The sequence below is a fragment of the Nyctereutes procyonoides genome, unplaced genomic scaffold (assembly GCF_905146905.1).
Source record: "Nyctereutes procyonoides isolate TBG_1078 unplaced genomic scaffold, NYPRO_anot_genome, whole genome shotgun sequence".
NCBI lineage: Eukaryota > Metazoa > Chordata > Mammalia > Carnivora > Canidae > Nyctereutes > Nyctereutes procyonoides.
In genome coordinates, this window is record NW_026575048.1 from 19,029,789 (window position 1) to 19,045,991 (window position 16,203).

Sequence of the window (16,203 nt, forward strand, 5' to 3'; positions counted from 1 at the left end):
GAGTGAATAACATGGAATGAATGGATGGATAAATGCCTGAACTGTCCTAACACAGCCAGTCTATTTGTAAGGAGCTGAGGGGACGCAGAACTCCATCCACACCACTTTCACTTCCAGGGGGGCTGTGAGCCAAAGCAAAAGCGGCTCTTACCCGGGGAAAGATGGCAGCCAGCGAGCAGATTGTCAGGATCAGAAGTAGAACCTCCCCAACCACAAAGGTCATGTAGTTTGTCATTAGCCTGTAACAAGGAGATGACACTCAGGGAGGGGGGCAGAGGGATGGGTGAGATCGGGGGAGGGGCTAGGAGAGGAAAGAAGGGGGAGGGCAGGTCCTCCACACTTGTACCTGGAACATTCCCACCACCAAGTCAGGCCTTTTGTGAGGGCTCCCTTCTTCACTTGACTTTTATGCCCCCCACTTGCCCCCGTCTGCATGCACGTTTTGCTTATCCAGTTTTTGGCCTCTATCTCCCCCTGCTAGAATGTAAGTCCCCCAAGAGCAGGGGAGGGTCGTGTGCTGGGTTCACTAGATATTGCTCGCCCGTGGCGCCAGGCTTGGAAGTAGCCCGTAAGTATCCGTGCAGCAAATGAATGAATGCATTTGATCCTTCCCACAATCCTGAGTTAGCAGGGCAGGCATTTATCATCTTCAAGTTGTTAGTCCCATCATCATCTTTGGCTTCTGGAAGCTTAGCAACACGGCCATACAACAAACAGGCGAGGAGCCTGTGACTAAGTCCAAGGCTCTTTCTGGTTCCCCCAGCTACTGCCAGGACAGGGCTCTAGCCCGCCTCCCCTCTCATGGGGCCCCTGAGCAGGAGTGAGCTGCTGACAGGCCTCAGCAGCTGAAGCGAGGACTCCAGAACATCCCCCTTGCCCTGGGGGCCTGCTGCTGTGTGAAATCAGTTTGTACCTAAAGCCTAAAATCCATCTGCTAAGACGAAGCAAGAGAGGGAAGCCAGATCAGCCTTGGTGACTGAGCCATCTTCCATCTCCTTGTCCTACAACCACTCAGGCCCATGCAGCCATGGTCTCTATCCTCCTGGATCCCTCTCTGTCCCTCAGCTTCCTCAGTCCTGGCTTTGATGCCAGGGCTATTCTGGAACCCTGGGCTAGACAGGAGGAAGGGGGTCCACAAACACCTGGGCCTGAGTTCAGCTGGGCTGTTCCACTGGAGGCAAGGGAGAGACCTAAGTTTGCTTCAGGGTCATGCTCCAGCCCAGGCACCCACATCCCTCACGCCTCTGGCCTAGGAAGCTCCTGGTCTTCACCCTCTCCTGGCCTCTCGGCTCCTGCCGTGCCCTCCCTCACCAGGGGTCGATGAGTATCTCGACCAGGGCCGTACAGAGCAGGACAACGCAGGAGCAGCTGAAGGCAGCCCCGCTCTGCTTTTCCTTCTCCACTGAGTAGCGGGTTTCCATCTCAGGGTCCATGAACCGCATGGAGAGGAGGAAGGTGTTTCTCTTCTTCACTCTGCAGTGGAAACACAGATGTCACACCTGCCTTGGCCCATCAGGAAGGGGCTCCACTCAAGATGGCTAACTTCCTGAGCCCCCAGGTTGGGGCCGATGAGGGGCGTGCAGAGGAGCCACTTACACCTGGGCAGACTCGCGCTCCAGTAGGGCCTCGTTGAGCAGCTGGTTGAGCTCATGCTCATCCTCTGAGGCGTCCACCACCCGGTCGGCCAGGTCCTGCAGGCGCAGCCTCCGACGTGGGTTGGGGAACGAAGGGTTGTCGGCCTGCAAGCCAGGGCGCCAGGTGGGCGCGGGTGGGAGGGGACGACAGGGATCACACTCAGCAGGACTCGGCCCTCGGTTCTAGAAACCACTTTGAGGGAAGTCTTCCCAGTGCTCCCACATGGCTCCATCCTGCTGGAGTCTGGTCCCAAAGTCACAATCCCTCTTAGTTTCCCAGGGTCCCTGACAGAAGCTCTGCTGTGAGACCACCTGCTAATGGCAGCCTGTTGGGAAGCAACCGCTGGCTCTGGGCAGGAGACTGGGAGGGGGAGACCGCTGCTAGGGCAGCACAGTCCTGGCACATCCTGCTAGGAGGAGGCGGTGCTCCCCAGCCACTGTGCTTTGGCATCTCTGGGGAGGTGAACGACCCCCAACCCTGGGGCTTAAGGGAGCTTTTTTTAAACAAGATTTGACAGAAAAAGAGAGAGCACAAGCACAGGGAGCTGCAGGCAGGGGGAGCTGCAGAGGGAGTGGGAGAAGCAGACCCCCTACTGAGCAGGAAGCCAGAAGTGGGGCTCCATCCCAGGACCCCAGGATCATGACCTGAGCCGAAAGCAGACATTTAACAGAATGAGCCACCCAGGTGCCCCCTGAAGGGAGCTGTTAAAGGAGGACACGTCTAGTTCATTTGGGGAAGGAAAGTGTGAGGCAGAAGGTGCTGGGAGAGGAAGGGACGCCCTTGTCACTAGTGGGGTGGTGGGGCTGGGGTACCCGCTGCCATTTTTATTCCTAGTCACAGAGGAGAAGCATCAGCTCCAAAAATATGAATCCAGCCTGTGATTACACGGCCATCAGCCCCAATACTGACACTGGCCCCATTGGAGCTGTGTGTACAGGTCCAAGAGCGTATCTTGAAGCCAGAACCAAGACAGTGCGGCCTTAAGCGCGGGTATGCCACTGCTTGACAACAGGATCCCGTGTCACTCCTGTTCCCCAGCTCCAACCTCCTCTGTAAAATGACGTGGAAGGTCTGTTCTGGCACCAAGCACAGCACCTCTGGCCCCGAAGCCTATGCTGGAGGGTGCGGCTGATTGTGAGGACAGAAAAACCACAGGCTGCTTGAACTATCTGCGCCCTGTTACTAAGTTACACCGGGTCTATATTTCCCCTTTCTATCAAGAAAATCACGCTAGGGAAAAGCTGCCGAATGTCATGGTGATCCAGAGAAACCCAGTTAACTTTCAGCCCTGTCTCCCCTCTCGCAGCACCTGTGATCTAAAAGCGGCAGGGCAGTGAGGATGGGGCGCTGCCAGCGAGCTCGCCTCAGCAGGGCAGAGGGCCGGTCTCAGAGCACCTGCCTTCATCAGTGAATGTACTGGGGCGGCTCTTTAGTAAGGGGCAGGTCCCGGACGCCTCCCAAGATGGACCCTGTCTCCAGCGGGGAGAGCATGTTAACTCCTTTGGAAATCCCCCACCTATGCCCGGGACTTGTGGAGTTTGGACGTCGCCAGCGAGGTGAGCCCACCCTGAAATCTCACTTCCAGAACAGTCCATCAGATCCTACAGAATTTTCCATGGATGCCCCCCTCGAAGCCAGGAGACTCTGGGACAGGAGAGCTAGCAAGGTCTCAGGGCTGAGCGCCTCTTTTGCCCTTTCTCACCTTGACCCTAGTAACCACCCAGGAGACAGTGGGACCGGGGCAGGAGGTGACGCCCACTGTTTCTCTGCTATGAAGGAGCAGAGCCCAGGCCAGCAGTCAGGTCTCCTACTCCTACACAGGACACTTCCTGCAGCAACCTCCCCCTCTCTGTCCCCTGCTACACCCTGGCCCTCACTCCGCACACACCTGGGCGTCCTGTTCCTCGGGCTCCTCCGATGTGGAGCCGCTGATGTGGATGCTCCCGTTGGGCTCCTTGGTCTCAATGAGGGCGGGGGAGCTGGGCTTGGAAGAAGCTGGCGCTCCATTTAGCAGGGGCTGTGGCAGAAAGAAGTGGCCATCAGGGACACCAGACACCGCCCACTGCCCACCTGCCCCAGCAGCCCTGGCTGGTCTACGGTCAGTCCGAAATCTTCCCACTAGAGTTTGGAAGCCCGTAGACCAAGAAATGTCACTACCTGACTCCTCCTCTAAAATAATTAATTCTAAAATGTCCTACTTCTCTGGTATCTATTTCTACTATTCGAATTTTTTCTCAGCAGAGAAAGACCCTATTGCTCCAACTCCTATTTCCAGAACAGCAACTCGACACAGTGACCACAGAGGTCTTCTTTGGTTGTAATACCTGTCAAATGCCTTCCAAAAGTCTGAATAAATCCCACACGTGTGTTTCCCCAGTGATGAGTATTTTTCCCTGACAGAATGAGTCAAACCCTGTAACACGGCGGAAGAGTCGGCTCATTTAACAAGCGCTGAGTCCCTAACTTCATGACAGGAACTGTTCAAACCTCTGGGGATGCACACAGAACGTCCTGACTGCATGAGCTCACGTTCTCGTGAAGAAAGGTAGACAACAGGAAAACAGTAAAATCAGCACAGCACGTGCGAAGGGAATGAGCTCTGGAGAAAGGTGAAGCAGAAAAGGGGTGTGGGGATCTCTGGGAAGCGTGACAGTAAGGAGGAGGTCGGAGGGGTGTCACCTTGAGGATGACATTTCAGTGAAGACCTGACTGAGCGAGCAAATTCTGCAGCTCTCCGGGAATACGCGCCCCCTCCCTGCCCCCGGGAAGAGGGAGAAGCTGGTGCAAAGGCCTTGCAACAGTCATGGGCCCGGAGCACCTGAGCACCAGCCAGGAGGCCGCCACGCTGGGACAGGGAGTGAAAGCAGAGCAGGGGGGTGAGCACCTGCCTGCACAGGGCCTTCCAGGCCTCCAGGGAACTCTGGCTTTCCCTCCAAGTGAGATAGAGACCAAAACAGGGTTTTGCACAGGATGGTGACAGGACAGCAGCTGGTGCTTCAGCAGGAGTGCTGCCACTGGGGAGAAGGGGTGGTGGGGCAGGGTGACCAGCTGGACACCAGCCATCCAGCCACACAGGCATTGCTGCCAGTGGCAGCCGTGAGAGCCGGCAGGTGGTGATTGGAGCCCTCCCTCGAGGGAAGGGTCAACAGAACTTGCTTGTGGGCGGTAAACAGGGGTCAAGCCTGTCTTGGGTGTTTGGTCTGAGCTGTTGGAAGAACAAAGTCACCACCGATGGAGATAGGAGGATGCAGGGACATGCAGGGCCTGGGACCTGGGGACCAGAGTGTTCATGCAGGTACACGTTACAGGGGCCACTGGGTGAGTGCAGGCAAGCTGGCTGGGCCGGAGGTGGAGATCTGGGATCGTCAGAGGTGGCACCCTGCCTTCGGCCCAGGGTGTGATCGTCAGAGGTGGCATTCAAGACTAGGTGAGGCTGGGCAGCCCCAGAGGTTCAGTGGTTTTAGTGCTGCCTTCAGCCCAGGGCATGGCATGATCCTGGAGTCCCGGGATCGAGTCCCACATCGGGCTCCCTGCATGGAGCCTGCTTCTCCCTCTGTCTCTGCCTCTCTATGTCTCTCATGAATAAATAAAATCTTAAAAAAAAAAAAAAAAAAAAGATTGGGTGAGGCTGACAACAGGGCAGTGCGGGCAGGAAGAGGTCTGGAAGCTTTTCAGCACTCGGATAGGACTCACTGTGAGGCCTCTCCTCACCCTCCTCCCCTTCGCTTTACCCAGGTCAACCATGGGGACAGATTTCTGCAAGTGGAAGTGTGTTCACTCCTGTGACTTCCCAAGAAGCACCCCTCACCACCTTCCTTCCTTCTTCCCACTGTCCCCTCCCACATCACTGTCATCCCCCCATACGGCCCAGGCATTACTGCTTCCAACCCCGTGATAGTCAAGCAGGTAAACATCACCTTATCCACGTCCAAGGTGGAAACTTCCTGAACAGCTGCTGAGCTGGCCACATGAGCTACCCCGGCCCTGAGGAGGTGTTCATAGGAGCTACGGCAGCTAGAGGTCAAGTTCCCTGAGACACAGCAGTGCTGGCGTGTGGCGGATACCTGACAGGTGCCTGGTGACCGCCACATGAGCAAGGGTTCACTGCTCCAATACTCAAAGAGCCCTGACACGGCAGAGAGGGGGACAAAGCCCCGGACAGAGCAGAGCAGTGAGGGGGCCCCACCGGGGGCTGGCAGGAGGGGAGCAGGCAAGGGGTAAAACTTTCAATGTGCAGAAACCTTAACCCAGTCTTTCTACTTCAAGAAACTAAGTTTTTCAGGCTGGGGCATTAAGAAACTGTTAGGAGTCAACTTGACCAAAATAGCGAAACCCCTAACAGCCATGAAACGGCATTGAAGGAAGAGCTGAAAAGAGAACATGTTTCCACTGCAACCGGCGCGGGCTCACTCGCGCAACGGAGCACTCAAGATGACAATGTCCATGGACCTGACCACATGGCTGGTGCTCTGTCCTGTGCAGGCGGCGCCCTCGGCACAGGCCCCTTCCTACTCGCTCAGAGCTCCGGTGCTAACATTTGAAGTGGGGCAACCACAAACTCAACTTTTCCTCACTTGGAAGTTGAATAACTCAAGCAGAACAGCTTCGCAAAAGCCCCCTCTGCCCAGGCTCCTTCTGCCTCAGTTTCCTCATCTGCACCCTCAGAGGGGTGTCGGGGTGCCAAGAACAACTCCTGATCCAAATTACACACCATGTAAGGGTTGTTGCAATAAGCAAAATAGGGCAGCCAGGCTCAGCAGTTTGGCGCCTGCCTTCAGCCCAGGGTGTGATCCTGGAGACCCGGGATTGAGTCCCACGTCAGGCTCCCTGCATGGGCCTGCTTCTCCCTCTCTGCCTCTCTCTCTCTCTCTATCTCTCCTGAATAAATCTTAAAAAAAAAGAAGTAAAATACAGGATTAGAACAAACAAGGATGAGTGTCATCCCAAAAACATAACTGAGTGCTGCTTTGTGACTTCAGGATGGTCCCTGGTAAAACCAAATCTGTGGGTACTTTTTGAAAGGAACAGCATTTCTTTATTAAAAATTTTATATGCCAGAAATTATAAATTTCTTACCACTTTACAAAAGTAGCTGATTTCTTATTGCCAGTTACTGCCTTGTAGAACAGCTTGGAAGACACATTTTTAATTTGTTCTAGTGAATATATTAAAGCTCTGCATGTAGCACTCTTAAAAATACGAATGACTTGTTAATTTTGTGACAAGGTCAAGTCACAAAATTTCATGGGGCTCTACTTTCTCCCCTGACACTTCCTAATTTTCCAAAAGTTTCCAACTTTTCTGAGTTCTTTGGAGCATTCCATTGTAGCTTAGACTTAACATGTGGCACAAAATACCTTGAGCTGTCCTTTGCTTTAACACTGGCACCTGGGGGCATTTTAAATCACTCAAGAGTGAGGTTGTGTCCTATCTACCTGTGCGTCCCTGGCAGCACTGGGTTTGTGTGAGCTGCACACAGGAGCGACCCACACACTTCTGGGGTGCACTGTGGCTGGCCGGCTGGGGGCATGGGCACTGCTCTGGCACCTACTAGATCTGCAATTTGTGCAAACTTCTAGGCCTCAGTTTCTTTCTCTGCACACTGGGTATCACAAAAGCCCCCTTCTTGCAGGGTTGTCTTAAGGATTAAGTGAAATAAGGGACACACAGAAGCACTCCCTAAACAGTGATTGCGATTAGGGCTAATGGATGAATCTTCGATTCGTGTTTGATTCACTGGTCATCGCGTTCTCTTGGGGGAGGGGAGAAGGCATATAGTTTTATTTATTTATTTTTTTAAAGGTTTTATTTATTCATGAGAGATACAGAGAGAGGGAGTGGCAGAGACACAGGAGGAGGGAGAAGCAGGCTCCCTGCAGGGAGCCCGACGTGGGACTCGATCCTGGGTCTCCAGGATCACGCCCTGGGCTGAAGGCGGCACTAAACCGCTGAGCCACCCGGGCTGCCCTATTTATTTTTTAAAAAGATTTTTATTTATTCATGAGATATGTGTGTGTATGTATATATGTATATATAAAGAGAGAAACAGAGAGGGGCAGAGACACAGGCAGAGAGAGAAGCAGGCTCCATGCAGGGAGCCCAACGTGGGACTCGATCCCGGGTCTCCAGGATCACACCCTGGGGCGAAGGCAGCACTAAACTGTGGAGCCCCCTCTCACCCCCGGGCTGCCCTATAGTTTTCGTTTAAAACTCATCAGGGGTCAGGTGTTCAGCCATAGCCCCTGAAGCCTCACCAGACCAGCCGAAGCTCTGCCCTAGCCACCAACTAGGCGAAGCCCCGGCTGCGGGGCGGTCTCGGTCTCTGAGCACCGAGCTCCTTGGCTGTTAAATTCTCGTGACCGGTGGGGTCTCTAAGGGCAAAGCCAGTAGGAGCCGAGCCCTGTCCAGCCTCAGCAGAGGACGAGACGGGCTCAGTTCCGCGGCGGCCGGCGAGGGCGTCGGGTCAGCCGGAGGCGGGGCGGCCGCACAGAGGCGAGGCAGGACAGCAGGGCGGCCTCACTGCTTCCGTCCCCTTCTTTCTTGTCTCCCGCCCAGGGAACCTTCCCGCCCTCGGCCTTGGGTGGCCTCCTCCGTGACCAAGCCAACCCTGCTGCCTGTTCCCGGCATCCTCGGCGGCTCTGGGTGCTGCCCCCTGGGCGCCCCCGGCCTCCCCCGCCCGCCGCTGTCCCCAGGGCCGCTGACACCCCGGGGGCCTCCCCTCTGGCCTGGGAGGTGCAGCAGGGAGCCCCGCGTGGCCCTCCCCACCCACCCGCCTCAGCCTGCTTCCCCCTCCGGCCGGGACCCCCAGCCCTGCCCCCTGCCAGCGGCCCGGGCGTGTGGGACTCACCGGGCCGGCGGGGCCGCGGCGGGCGGCGGTCTTCTTCACCTCGGGCTTGGACGCGATGATGAGGTAGGTCTCGATGCCCTTCTCGTCCAGGTACTCACAGCGGCTGCCCCCGTCGCCCGGCTCCACGTCGAACTCGCCCTTCAGGCAGTCCATGGTACTCTGGGAGATGTGCACCCGCCTGGACGGCAGAGGCCCGGGCCCGTCAGGCCGAGGACCCCAGAGCCGTCCTCAGGCGCCGCCAGCCCGGAGGGAGGCAAGGAAGTTGGGGGGCGCCCTGAGCTCCGCGGTGAGGTCCTACGGCTGCTGGCTGCGTACCTTGCAGCTTCCTAGTTGCAATACCTGCTGTCGGGCGTCGGGGCACGTAAAGCCGTTTCTGGGGAGTCACCACAGAGGGAGAGAAGGGCGACTGCCCTTGAGGGCTGCTCCCCGAGCCGGCCGCGAACGTGCGGCCCTGTCCCCAGCCTGCGGCCCTGTCCCCAGCCTGCCCGCCCCTGGGAGAGCGCCGGCCGGCCGTGCAGGTGCCTGGTGGCTGCAGCCCCCTGCCTCACGGCCTGTTCCGCCAGCGCAGGGCCCTGGGGAGCCCCGGCATGCCCAAGCAGCGACGATTGCCGGCATCTGCAGCCCCCCAAGTGGACGAAGGGGCGGGAGCGCACACGGCTGCGGAGGCCCAGGCAGGAGAGGCTGCGGACTCGGCCTAGGAGGCGGGCACCGAGGGGGAACGCTGCTCCGCTGCTCGCTGCTCCGGGGTGTCTCCCACCCAAGCCGCAGCCCTGACGGGTGGGCGGCCCCTTCCCTCGGCCCCACCCCTCCCTGCTGGGAGGAACGCTCGCTCACCCGGGGATGCCACCGGCCTCCATCTTGTTGGCCACGGTGACGTCGGTAGACCACACGTCGTACTGCCAGCGCTTCTGGCCCAGGACGCCCCCCAGCACGGTGCCCGTGTGCACCCCCACGCGCATGTCCACTCCGGTCTTCGTCTTCTCTCGCACATACCTTCCAGGGACACATGGAGAGGGGGCTCAGCCACGGCCAGAGCAAGGTGGCCAGCCCTCCACGCCCCGTGGAAGGAATTCTGCAGCACAGGCTTTCCTCCCCTCCAGGCTGGGGGGACTATCGGGCGCCCCACAGCTTTCTGCCTGCACTTGAACTGGGTAACCTGTGTAAGGGTCCAACAGGCTAGACTGTACCAAAACTCCACATCATAGGCTCATGTGACGGTGCAGGCAGGAAACGACAGGGTGCCCAGTGTCCACCTGTGCCGGGCACCGTGCCAGGGCTCATGTGCAGTGGGGAAAGGTGCCCCGTGGTGAGGGAAGTAGAGGCCAGTGATCCTGAACTCTCTCCCCACTCCCCTTCCAGTGCAGCATTTGTTTCTAGGCCAATGTCAGAGGAGCTCTAATCCAGAAGACGGTAACAATGCAAAACTGCTCTCTGGTGGCAAGGTATCCCCTACCCGCACCCCACCCCCCCGCACTGGTGGTGGTGCGGGGAGAAGCCTCAGCAAGGAGCCTCCTTCCCTCCCGAGGCCTGATCCAGCCAGGGCCTGTCTGATAGGGCCTCCAAGCCACCTGTGGTGTGACAGTGACAGGGAGTGGCTTGGAGGCACGAGGGGGACGAGTGCAGTGTCCTCACAGCTCGCAGCACTAGAGGCGGGAGCCCTGGCTGGGAGCCCAGCACAGAGGCCAGGGTTCCAGTCCCACACCGCCACACACGGACCTCTTGCCTGGGGACGGACCTGGAGGCCCCCAGTGAGAAAACACCGAGAAAAGGGATGGGATGGACAACCTGGTGGGACCATCCAAATGAGTGGGGAGATGGTGGTGACACACTTTACCATGACTGCCACTTCTCCAGAAACCCACAGTGGATGGAGGCCGGGCCCCTCGGAGGCTGTGGAGGGCTTGTAGCCCCTCAGCCGTGAGGAAGGTGAGCCATGTCCCCACTTCCCAGAACTGGGGACTGAGCCGCCTCCTGGTAACATTCACATGATGTGGGGGCCTGGGGTGCGCTGGGTCCCTGTGACAGACCACTGCCCCTCCCCCCACAGGCCCCCACTCACGAGATGGCCTCCACCATGGCGAGCCCCATGAGGATGGAGCAGACGGCGTGGTCCTCCCGGTAGTCGGGCAGGCCGCAGATGCAGTAGTAACAGTCCCCTAGGATCTTAATCCGCAGCTGGTGGTATTTCTGAAAGAACAGGGTGTGGGGTGTGACTGAGTTCCTCCTGGGCATGGGGGACCAGCGGACAGCAGAGCGCTCAGGGTCGGAGGCAACCGTGGGAGCAAGGGAGGGCCAGGCCCAAGCCACGAGGGGGGCCCCCGTACTCACGGCCGCCAGCTTGTCGAAGCGGGCAAAGAGCTCGTTGAGCAGCTTCACGAGCTCCTGGGCACTGCAGGCAGAAGACAGCTGGGTGAAGCCCACGATGTCCGCGAAGAGGATGCTGCGAGGAGGGAGGGCGCCGCCATGAGGCTCCACACAGCGTGCTGGGCTCCCCCCGCCCAGCTCCTGCTCCCGACCACAGGCAGCCGGGATCACCCCCGAGTGAGGCCTTGCTCAAGCCCCAAAGCTGCGAGACCCCGGCACTTCCAGGTTCTGATGTTCAGCTTACCCTGTGGGCCCTTCCTCTATGGGGCCTCCTCCCCCCATGCTGCCCACTCCTGGCCCAGGATGAACCCGCCCCTCCTGGAAGGAGCATGGCTGTTAGCCCCAGTGCTGGCCCTGAGTGGGGACAGATGTCACCTCCACAGTGAGTGAGGTCTGTATGACGAGGAGGCCAGCCCCCACATCCATCTGCAGGACTGCTCCCACAGGGGCTGAGGCTCACCTTGTGGGGACAGCCTGGCTTCTACTCCTGGGTGAAGACTCTCGAACCCCACAGCGCATGGCCAACCCCACAGAGTCTGGCCCCCATCCTGCTCTCAGAGCACGGGCCCACATGCTGGCACACCTGACATTCTCGTGGCGGTACATGTACATGGTGTTGAACTGCTGCTGGTCCTTCTGGCTCTCGTCCTTCTTCATGTCCTTCAGCATCTCATCAGCCACGTGCTTGGGCAGGATGGAAAGCATAAGGTTCTCCTGGAGGAGGAGGAGAGGGTTGGCATGGAGGCAGGGGCTGGCCTGGACCCTTCCATGGGCAGGTTTGGACACCTCCGGCAACAGACGTGCGCCAGGGCCAGCTGACCCTCTGGGGGCCTTCCAGCCTTCCAGCGCAGACCACACACTGGGAAGCAGCCAGAGGCCCAGGGCAGCAGCTTCCTGTGAACAGGCTCGGGGCTGCACCTGAGCATCTTTAGGGCCCTGACGGGAGTCAGAAACCATGGGAAACCCACACTTCCCTCTGCACCTCTAGAGCATCCTCAAGGGCCACAGGAAGGCCACAGTTCCTGAGTGGGCCTGTTCTGGTCTAGCCCCCGCGCTGGGAGCCCAAGGGCAGGACTCTGTGTCACCCGCCCGTGTCACACAGAGCAATCACTTGGGAATTCTCACTCAACATGACTGAAGAAGACCTACCACCCACCAGATAGCATGCTGGGTACCAATGCTACCCAGCGAGTGAGTCTCTGCTCTCAGAGGGCTGAGGGTCTCATGGGGGGACAGGTGAATGTGCCCACTGCAGCGCAGTATGGTAAGTGCCAAGACAAGTGAGGGAGAGCAGGGCACGAAGAAGGAAGGAAGGGTGCCAGAACTAGCAGGTGTGTTGGGGGCAATCAGGAGGACTTCCTGGAAATGAGGTCTGAAGCGTGAGATGCTGAGGACATCCTGTCCTACACAAGGCACAGAGAGATCTACGTCCCCAGGTTCAGGGACCTGCAGGTCTCCCAGGGGAGGCAGGAATGGGGAACCACAGCCTAGGAGGTGGGTTTGGACAGCAACTGTGGGGGCCGGCGGGGGGGGGGGCAGCACACTGCCACCTGTGGCCGAATCTGGCTGCTGCCTGAGTGCTCAATTGAGGTCTCGCTGGTCCCCAGCCACACTCGCTTGTCTCCATGCCATCTACGGCGGTCTTCTTGCTGCAAAAGCAGAGCTGAGTTGTGACAGAGAACATATGGCCTGCAAAACTGGAAGGGCTCTCCTGGTCCTTTCCAGAAAACGTCAGCTGACCCCTGGTTCTGCACCACGATGGGCCTCATGTGCCAGGCAAGGAAAGGGCCTCTCCTTCTCAAAAGCTGCAGAGAGGGACCGGGGACCAGGGCAGAGTGGTCAGACACGGCAGAGAGGGGCAGGGTGACCAGTTACAGTCATCTGGGCAGAGTGAGTGGGACAGGTCCCTGGCTGGGGCTTCTGGGTGCAAGGTGCCGGTCTCTGGATTAAGGAACAGAGAAGCAGAGAGATGCGAGGGGAGACAGGGCTGGTCTGGGCCGCGCTGCAGGCAGACGCTGAGCTGGCCTGTGGGCTGAGGCTGCGGCACGGGTCAGGCTGAGCAGCAGGGGACCGGGCAGGAGACAGCCCTGGGAGGAGGTGCCAGGAGAGGAAGCCAGGCTGAGAAGCCCAGGCAGGGCGCCCTGCCCTGTGCCCCAAGAGGGGAGGCTGGTGATGACGGGTCTGGTGGAGAGAAAGCTGAGGTCACAGGTCAAGCTGAGGTTTGCAGGATGGAAGCCAGAAAACATCAAGGGGTACAGGAAGTGTGGCTGGGGTGAGGCTGACCTGAGGCCTGGGCGGCGAGGCAGCAAGACCTGACGTCGGCCTGGGAGAAGTCAGGGAGGCCGGGCGGGTGGTGGTAACAGGAGGGGACGGACAGGCCAGGTCTGACCCCTCTGGTAACGTGGTTCTGAGTGCCCAGGCCTTGGGGTACAGAGGTCAGCCGACGGACAGGGAAGAGTAAGGCGGGAGGTTGCACAAGAGGTCCAGGAGTCTAGGCTCCCAGCTGTGGAGCCACCTGGGAGCAGGGGTGGCCGGAAAGCCAAGAGCTCCCGCCTGTGTCCTCAGTGCCTGAGGCCTGACCAGGGGTTCCTGGACCACAGGGAAACCGAGGCTGCGGGCCCAGGCCTCAGCAGGGACGCCACCCTGGTGGGTACAGGAGTAGGAGACCTCGCCTCCCACCGAGGCCTGGGCAGGGGGAGGGCCTTGTTCTCTGTATTCCGTGCGCCCTGTGGCAGAGGATCCAGCTCCATGTCTTAAGCGCACCTGCTCTGGGGCAGGAGAACCAGGTGTGGAGGTTCTGTTCCTCTTCTCAGGGTGGGGCCCCCCGGTAAGGCAGAGGCCTGGCACCCACCTCCTCCGGAGAAGACGGCTGTGCTGTAGGGGCAGCCCGTCCCCCCACTCCCAGGCCAGTCTGCAGATCAGGGCCCCCGCCTGCTCAGCCATCATACAGCAGGAAGGTCCTCGCACTTGTCCCTCCTGCTCGTGGCAAGTGACAGGAATGACGAGGCGCGTGCTCCTCGGCCCCGCGTGCCCAGCTCTAGCCTGAACCACTCAGCGATCACTATTATTCTCCCATTTCCCCAGCTCGCTCTCTCTCTGCTAAAAGCCTCGCAAGTGGCACCACCGCAGGGGAACGAAAAGCCAAGATAACGCAGCATGCCCTGCCATTCCCGAGCCCAGGAAGTAGCACCGGGTCTCCTGGCCCCACAGCCGGGCACAGCCAGGGCGGGGCTCCAGGACCCGGGGGCTCCGTGCATCCATCCCTCTGCCCTGTGTGTGGTGAGGGGGCTTCTGGAACCGAGCTAAACCCAAGCACCGTGGAGCACACACTCAGCTTGGGAAGGACAGGGGCCACTAGGAGGATTCTCAAGACAAGCCAGAGACCCGGGGCCCAGCCAGCAACCGGGGCAACCCAGGGGGAGAGCTGCTGGAGTCCTGGGGGTCCCAGCCCATCCCCAAGTTCCAGGCCCTGGTCTGGCAACCCCCAGGCTGGCAGGGATAGAATGGTGCAGTGGCAAAGCCACCGCAGGCTGGCTCTGGGCCCCACAGCCTAGCTCAGACCCCTGTCCTGCCACTGACTCACTGCACGATACAGGCTACTGCTAACTGCCCCGTGCCCTGGTTTCCTTGTTGGTAAAGCAGCACGAAGTGACCCCTTCCCGTCCGACACAAGGGACAGCGCCTGCACACGGCAAGGGCTCAATATACTGCAGCTGTTGTCACCTGAGAAGTGTTACTTGGGGGTGTGGTGACAGCAGGTGCCTCAGGAAGATGAGGCCTAGACTTCCTCTGGGCTTCCGAGTCACCCACAGATTTATAGCTTAAGCATCCCAGTGGGGTGTCCAGGGGGAGCAGAAAGTCCTTGAGGTCACTTGGCCAGGCCTAAGGACTCTATCTGGTCCAGGCACAACGATGAAGGGGATATAAAGACGTGTCTGCCTTTCTCTCCTGCTCTCCCTCCATCCCCTCCCCGCCTTGCCACGCGTGCACACAGGTACTCCTAAGGGTAGGAAGAGGTAGATGTGCAAGGAGCTGGGGGAGGGCTGGCCGGCCTGGGGAGGAGGGCACTCAGGTGTGCGAGGGAGGGGTCACGGGACACCAAGGATCAGGAAAGTCACGATGCTGTGCTAGGCTCCCGGCCAACCAGCCAGTGCAGCCCCAACAAGCAGCACCCACGCAGTCAGGCCTTTCCTGCACTCTCAGACCCCACCTCTAAACCCTGCTCCTCCAGAGGAGCCTGTGGGGGCTCCCTGGGAACCAATCCAGTCCTGCAAGGTGTTCCTGGCCCCTGACCACAGTCCCGATTTCCCTGAAAGCACAGCCAGGCCCCTTGAGGGGCACAGGGCCACCCAGAGCAGCTAAGGCATGTGGCTTGGTCTCCCCAAAATAGAGGCAGAACCTGCTCTTCCTAAAATAGCAACTACTGTATGTTTCAGAAGTCATAAGAATGTTCCAAGCCTCTGACCCATTAATGTCTCTCCGGGGACTTCTTCCAACAGAAAGATCCAAGGGAAGTAAAGACACATGTGCAAGAACTTCAATGCAACATCACTTATACTTGTGGAAAAGACCAGGCAGCCCAAATGCCCAGCAAGAGGCTCCTTCAATGGGGGCACATCCTTCGGACGAATCTCAAAAATGATCATGGTGACAAGAGTGGTGATAAGAAAATGGCCAAAGAGAAAAAGACACAACCCCGTATCCTGAGAAGATGCAGACCCACGGGTGCCCCTGAATCAAGGCAGAAGAGTATGTGCGCAGGACAACAGGGTAATCTAACCTGGTAAATAAATGGAAGCCAGAGAAAACTTGAAATGTTTTTCAAAACTGCTGTATGGTTATACTACTGCTGCTTTTTTAAAAACACGTTTTAAACTGGAAATAAACAGACAACTTCCTGTTGCCGCCAGCTGTGACCCTGACCCCAGCTTGAGTGTAATGAGCAGATTTCTTAGAAAGGGAAGGACCCTGCGAGTCCACTGGGCCGACTCCAGACTCCCATGTCTGCCTGGATGTGAGCTGAGGCAGGAGACTGACGGTCTCGGGTTTCAGAGCCAGGAGGGGACCCCCACCCCCCAGCCCAAGGCGGGGTGGTAGAGGTTCTCACCGAGAGCTAAGTGACAGGACGATCACCCTGGGCTGGTTCCTTTCTGTCGTTCGCAAATAACTGCCACTCGACCAGGCAAGTGGACACTAGCGACCGGTATCAAAACGGTCCCTCTTCCCCTTGTTAAAGCTTCTTCATCCGTCCTATATTTTCATATTCGTGTAATACTGCCTCTATTTGGCAGGTGACCAAACCAGGGTGTGGAGGGATTAAGTGGTTTATTCCGGGTTCCTCAGAGTTAGTGATGGAT

At 58.5% G+C, this 16,203-nt stretch overlaps 1 protein-coding gene across 1 annotated transcript in view; it reads right to left on the reverse strand.

The window, feature by feature from the left end:
• The window catches only part of ADCY3 (adenylate cyclase 3), an 82,210-nt gene that overhangs the window by 10,223 nt on the left and 55,784 nt on the right, over positions 1–16,203 (reverse strand). The window contains exons 4-12 of the mRNA XM_055327285.1: positions 11,430–11,560; positions 10,811–10,922; positions 10,542–10,669; positions 9,317–9,475; positions 8,483–8,660; positions 3,524–3,652; positions 1,597–1,739; positions 1,312–1,473; positions 152–239 (exon numbers count right to left, since the gene is read on the reverse strand). Of these exons, the coding sequence (XP_055183260.1) occupies positions 152–239; positions 1,312–1,473; positions 1,597–1,739; positions 3,524–3,652; positions 8,483–8,660; positions 9,317–9,475; positions 10,542–10,669; positions 10,811–10,922; positions 11,430–11,560 (1,230 nt within the window). The remainder of the gene's footprint in view (positions 1–151; positions 240–1,311; positions 1,474–1,596; positions 1,740–3,523; positions 3,653–8,482; positions 8,661–9,316; positions 9,476–10,541; positions 10,670–10,810; positions 10,923–11,429; positions 11,561–16,203) is intronic.